At 50.3% G+C, this 6,444-nt stretch overlaps 1 protein-coding gene across 1 annotated transcript; it reads left to right on the plus strand.

Moving 5' to 3' along the window:
* The first annotated feature begins 3,726 nt into the window (after positions 1-3,726).
* LOC125946689 (uncharacterized) lies at positions 3,727-5,743 on the plus strand. Its single transcript, XM_049670547.1, has 3 exons — positions 3,727-4,000; positions 4,223-4,916; positions 5,519-5,743. The coding sequence occupies exons 1-3, from the start codon at positions 3,828-3,830 to the stop codon at positions 5,723-5,725; spliced, it is 1,074 nt and encodes a 357-aa protein (XP_049526504.1). The 5' UTR covers positions 3,727-3,827; the 3' UTR covers positions 5,726-5,743.
* Positions 5,744-6,444: the final 701 nt, after the last annotated feature.

Consider the following 6,444-nt stretch of genomic DNA (forward strand, 5'->3'; position numbering starts at 1 on the left):
TGGAAAAATGGTTGGAATGCTGCCCTGTTGTAGCCTTGTTTGACCAGACCTGTCAAAACAAACCTCTTCAAAGTGCACCGAGCAAATAACATCCGAATCTTTAGGCGCCCAACGATCTCTGCGAACAGCGGGCTGCCATGCGTCACGCAGCGTTTCCTCTTTCGGGAACCTGTCGCACAAACATACGCAGAAAAGAGCTTGTTTCAGCCTGTATTCGCCAGTTAAAAGGTAGATTTCAGGTACAACAGCGCTCCTCGACGGAGATAGTGCACAGCAATGGTCGAGCGATTGCAGGCTTTTTTGCGCTACTTACACGTGAAACGTTACTCCTGACTTTTGCTTCGCACGATTCGTGCAGTCGATGGCGACGCAGGCGTTCACCATCCCGTTCAGCAGAGCTTGGATGTTCCCTTACAAACGCAGAACTACCGCTCAGCAGACCGTAACTAAGCACTAAGAGTGGATAAATGCCGCAACTGCCGAACTACCCCAAGGGCCCAAGCGGCGCAGCTGCGTTTTCTGCCCGGAGCAATATGGCGGTCGCCGGCGTCAGCCGCGGTACACTGTAGCCGCGGCGCGGCATCTACACTCCAGAAGTTTTTTTATAACCTCCTTGGCAGAGCCTTACGCAACCTCGACGTGGTGTTAATGTGTGTGTACTGTGCTGGGCACAGACACACACATTAACATAGACTGGCCGGCCGGTAAGCGCCGTCTAACAGCGCGAAGCGACGACATCAACAAGAGTAGCGCATGCGCACAAAGTTCACTCGAAGCGCAAGTTTCGTCTGCTAGGCTCTTCCCACGGGCTTATATGACACGGCCCCTGTTGCGATTAACTCAGTGGAAGCTTCCCTGCTTATCGGAGACAGCAAGTGTGCGTGAACCCGGACGCGTATTCTTTATAACATATGCCGCTGTAGTCTACATGCGCCGTAAGATAAAGAAGAAAGCACGCAAAAAAGGAGAAATAGTTGATAATCCCCTCTTGCGCTACTCTTTATTTCCCCTATGATACAGTTGCATTGCAGATTTGTACGTTTTGTTCATTATTTTCCTGTGCATGCGCACTATAAAAGCTTAAGCTAAAAAAAGAGAGAGAAAGAAATGCTGGCCCTCTCGTAACCGAGAGTAGATGTAAGCATGAAATGGCTACTGGCAAAGCAGATTGGTGCCGCGACACAGGCTGAAAGCTTACTGCGCCGAAATGAACCTGTTTTGAACTGAATCTCGTTGCAAGTCTCGGACAAACAACCATCCGCGGCGCGCCGGACTCTGCCGGCCTGGTCACGCAGCGTGGCGCCATCTCTCGAAGATGATGGAAGATCAACCGCATCGTGGAACTCACGGACCGCTGGCGTTGAAATAAGCACAGGCAACCTTGTCTCAATGCCAAAAGATGACGATCAAGTGTATCTGCCTTTTGGAAATTACAAATTAAACTTCAGCGTACTAGAAGTTACAGCTTGAGTGATATTCTGAACAAACATTAGCAAGAAATCGGAAGCAATATTTTTTTGTAACTTGTTTGGGTAGTAACTAGCGTTGGCAATGCGGCCTTGTACAAGGGGTTGGGGACCAGAGACCGACTGGTTGCCCGGATGATCTCGTTTTGCTCTCGCAATGATGCCCGGATGTTCTCGTTTCATTCTCGTCTTGAGTGCCCGAATAAATGCTCTGGATTTTGGCTCAAGGTCGCTTGAAGGTCGCCGACATCGGGAGCTAAAAGCATTTCATGCAAAAGGACGCAAGCCAGGCGCACACGCTCCTGCTACCTCCAATAAGCCGGGAAGCGTGCGCCGAATTAATCGTGCCAGGGGCTGGTTCGTGCTGGTAGGAAGAGCCTAGCAGACAAAACTTGTGCTACTTGCGCTTCGAGTGAATTTGGTGCGTTTGCGCTACTCTTGTTGATCTCGTCGCTTCGCACCGTTAGAAGGCGCTGGCTGGTTGGCCAGTCTAAAGTCCCTATGGGGAACCAGCGCTGGCCAGGAGGCGCTACGGCAGTTTGGGTGTGCAGCTGAAATATGCTGACACCATTCGATAGGGAGGCCCCGAAAATGGTTCGACATTTTGGATGATAACAGACGCGTGCCTGTATCAACGTTCGCTTTCGTTCTATGCATCGAGCCAAGTTCGGGCCATACGGCCCTACCTGATGCGCGGTGGACAAAGCGCATGCGCTCATACGTTCTATCACGCCGGTTCCCAGTCAGGCCAAAACCTGGACACATGTACCTCAAAATGAGCGGTGGAATTGATAACGCGAAATCGCAGCATGTGCAGCTGAAAACTGTTCCTACCGCTCGCTAGGCTGTGTGTTATGGCGCTGCTGCAGGCACGCGAAGTTTCAGCGCTGGTTCCCCATACCTTCGAAAAAGTACCGCCATCCTTCAAACAACGCCGCTTCTCTATTTTCTGTATCTCCGATTGGACGATGATAGCGCGCGCTTTCACTTTATCTTTTCTTTTTTTCCGCCTCAGAGCCATGTCGAAAGTCCCTCTGCGCAGCCGCCGTCGCCGGAAGCGTTGTAGGAGAGGAGACGGCGGAGGAGAGAGTAGATGGCGAGAGATAGAGAGGTCAGTCTAAAGCCCCTCAATGTAAAAAGTAGCGCCAACCACTTCCCTCCTCCTCCGTTCCACTGTCGCGCTCGGTGCGGCTAAATCCCTAGATATTCTGCTCTTTAAAGAAAGAAAAAATGTTACAGTTTCGCCCTAAGGGCGAAGCAATGAATGCGATAGCAACACAGCAATGTCATACGAAGTAAGGTGAGCGGCTTTGCTAGCAATATGAATTGTAGTAAACATGAGGTGATTAAGTAAGCAGTTGTGCTGCGGCGTAAGTAGACCGACATGAAGAGAGACTCGATGACCACGAGAAGGCGCGTGTGAAACGGTGGTGTTGATGAGAAGCGCTTCCCGTGGGCAGCGCGTGCGAAGGGACACACCTGTAGCGCTGCACTGCTGATCCGGGCAGCATTGCATGTGTAGCGTGCGTTGGAAAATGTCGCCCCACTATTATTAACTGAATGAACAAGCGTGGTGTGAGCGCACACAAACAAACATGAATAGATCACACTGAATGACTGCAGACAACGACCGTCAAAACTCTGGCAGCAAGCGGATACGCCGCAGCGGCGAAGGTACGTGCGGTCTATCGCTTCAACGGAAACTGAGCGGCGAATGCACGCGGCGCATAAAGGTCAGAGCCGTGTGGAGATAAGAGACGGTGCGAGCGAGCGACGAGCGCGGTTGTTGGCAGAGTGAAAGTGCCCCCCCCCCCCCCCCCCCCCCGCTCCCTTCGGCGCTGGCTTCCCGCTTCTTTGCTTGCGCGTGGGAGCTTGAGTGCGTTCGCTCTCCGTGATAGCGCGCGTCCCCGCACGCTTCCGCTCGGGCATACGGCACGCGGCGAAGATTTTATCTATAGGGAACCTCACGGCGACGGCGACGACGACGGCGACGCCGACGGCAGAAATCCGGTTGAAGTGTCCATATAATTGCTATCGCAATAAAAACATATCTAGGGACTTAAGGCGCGGCCAGCGCGATCGAGGCACCCTAGGCGCGATCTCGACAGTGACGCCACCTAAGTCGGACCTGCCGTAGCAGACAACGCGCTACCAGAGGAAATCCGCGGAAAACTTCACGGATTTCAAACATCACGCCCTGCGGAGCAGTAATAGACCCTTTTCCTAATTCAGTCGGGCAACACTGACACAGGAGGCTCCTCGCGCTGTTACTCTATCACTCTATGAGCTGTCCGCCATTAGTTGGTCTGTGCGAGCGGGGCGGTGTGTTCGCTGGTCGCTAGGTTGGCACGCAGCAGCAGCATGTCTTGGTCCAAGAGCCTCGCTGTCATACCGAAAAGCATTGATATAGGCAAAATAGAGGCGTATCGAACGTCGAGAAGCGTCGGAAACCGCAATGCACTACGCAGCCATAAGTTCGTCGCAGAAAGCTACGTCCAGTGCTCGACGATTGAAACATGTTCATTCACAGCGCAGTAAGTATCCTCGCTATCCTTTTCTCTTCGCATGCTTGCTAGCGTTTTTGTTCTTAAACGATACAACGACCGTTCATGAGACACACAGGCTGATTCACATGCGTTTGCGAAGTGATATTTTACCGTGCGGAAGGATAACGTGTAGCTCGATATGACAGCTGTAATGACTGTGTTTATGCTGGCGCCAACAGAGGTTAACTTGTCGTTCTTACTTCAATGCAGTGATTCCACGCTCGTGCGCGTACGCGCTAAGTGCTTCAGGAGCCAAAAGAAGACTGCAACACCATATGCCGTGTCAGCCCTGCTGACGCACGATGGTTTTGTGAAAGAGTGTACATGCGAGTGCGCTGCTAGAGAGAACGGTACATGTCACCATGTCATGGGACTGTTGAAAGTCCTTGTGCTGCTTCTTGACAACGGGTATGCAGAGGCTCCGCCAGAAATGTCATGTACGGAACTGCCACAAATCTGGAGAAGGCCCCGGGGGCACAAAATACCGGCTTCTAGCGTCGACGAAATTGACTGGAGAGCCGCACGGCCAGACGGTCTTTCTTACCCACTCCAATCGCGTCTTTATGAAGCCAGGAAAAGACCGCGGAGCGTAGAAGAGGTTCAGAAAGCTGTGAGGCAGTTTGCAAGAGAGATGGCTGCACATACTGCGAGTCCACTTCTGGAATACTGGCAGTCTGCAACACCAAAGAAAGCAGACAGTTTGTTTGGCGAGACATGCGAAGGCAGCCTCTTGTGGAGTCAGAAACCACTTGTGCCACATGACTTCACCACTTATTTATGCCCAGAAATTCAGGTTGGGGTGAATACGGAGTTGACACCCATGCAGCCAGCATTTTTTTCAGAACCCGTAAACACTGTTGTGTCGTGTGTGGGCCTGCCACCAACGCAGCAGGCTGTAATCGAGGCAAGCACATGCATGCATGTAGCATGCTGGCATTTAGCATGAAATAAAGCACAGGAAACACAAGAACTTTGTGCACAACTTTTGCTTCTTTGTCTTCAACCTATGTAGCATACTCTTGCTACGTGCTGCATAACTTGTGTTGACTAACCCACTTCCACACGTTTATAACACTTTTGCTCTGTTTAGCAACCAAGCGTAATATTTACAAAGGTATGTTGACAGTGGTTATGTCTGCTTTCTGTGCGTTAACTCTAATATATGCTGCACCCTTACACGCAAGCTTTTCTGTGCTGTCTGTTGATGAAGCTCACTGGCTTGACCAGACCTCTTGCCAGAAGAGCCTATGCATAGTATACATGTAGCATGGAATTAAGCTAGAAAACGCAATAACATTGTGCACGACTTCCAAATAGCGCCCGTGTTTTTCATCGTGTGCTCTTGCTACTCGCTATATACATTACTTGTGCTAACTAACCTTCTACATTTTCATAACACCTTTTCTTCTGCTTGGCAATCGAAGCTTTATTAGTTTACAAAACTATGCTGTGTTATGTCTGATTTCTGTGTGTTAACTCTAACATGTGCTGCACCCTTATATGCAGGCTCTCATGCTGTCTGTTGATCAAGCTCGCCAGCTTGAGCAGACCTCTCGCCAGCAGAGCCAAAGTGCGACATGGAAAGCTGCTCGCAAGAACCGCTTAACTGCTTCAAATTTTGGTGTTGCTGTTACACGTGAGAATTGGACACAAAAAGGCCTGCAGAGCCTCACCACAGACAGAGATCTGTCTAGAGTAAGGGCCATCCAGTAAGTACAGGTTCAAAAACATTTTCTTGGCCTGCCAAGTTGGTTCACAACAAAGTGAAAACTATAGCACAAGAAGACAAAGTGTACAGGCCAGGCACTTCCTATGCACTGTGTTGTTTACATCTGCTATGGATACTCTTGCTTCCAGTAAATTATGGTGGCTACAGTTGATTGGCACTAATGAATGTACAGGTACAATGTTATTAACAGATTACGCATGTGCATCTGTGGTCACACTTTGATCAAGAAACCTTGTAAATGGAAGTAGCTTTGCGTACTATGCTAACATGGCAGTACATACCGTATGTACTGCCTAATGTGGATTGTATCACAGAACTTACATGATGATATTGTTACGCGTTCTGTTTCAGGTAAGGAGTTTCAAGCGAAGCCACTGCTGTTCAGCAATATGAAAGAACCCTTCGAACCTTCCGGCACAACATTGAGACCTTCCACTGCGGCCTTATTGTGGATCCCACGTGCCCATGGCTCGGTGCATCTCCCGATCGTGTGGTGTGGGACCCAGAGGAACAGAGTCCTCATGGCATTGTTGAAGTCAAGTGCCCATATTCAATGAGAGACTTGAAAATACCAAGCACTCAAGGCTCGTGCCTTGTGAAAGATGGCAACGGCACGTACAGGCTCAACCGCACACACTTTTACTATTACCAGGTTCTCGGGCAGATGGCCCTTTCAGGGCTTACTTGGGCTGACTTTGTCATG

This window comes from Dermacentor silvarum, chromosome 1, assembly GCF_013339745.2.
Source record: "Dermacentor silvarum isolate Dsil-2018 chromosome 1, BIME_Dsil_1.4, whole genome shotgun sequence".
In the NCBI taxonomy this organism is placed as follows: domain Eukaryota; kingdom Metazoa; phylum Arthropoda; class Arachnida; order Ixodida; family Ixodidae; genus Dermacentor; species Dermacentor silvarum.

Excerpts from the sequence above, each read along its gene's own strand:
- LOC125946689 (XM_049670547.1), top strand. The coding sequence starts at position 3,828 with ATGTCTTGGTCCAAGAGCCTCGCTGTCATACCGAAAAGCATTGATATA. Across the intron at positions 4,001-4,222 it reads ACATGTTCATTCACAGCGCA|TGATTCCACGCTCGTGCGCG; the intron begins GTAAGTATCCTC and ends ACTTCAATGCAG. Across the intron at positions 4,917-5,518 it reads CGCAGCAGGCTGTAATCGAG|GCTCTCATGCTGTCTGTTGA; the intron begins GCAAGCACATGC and ends CCTTATATGCAG.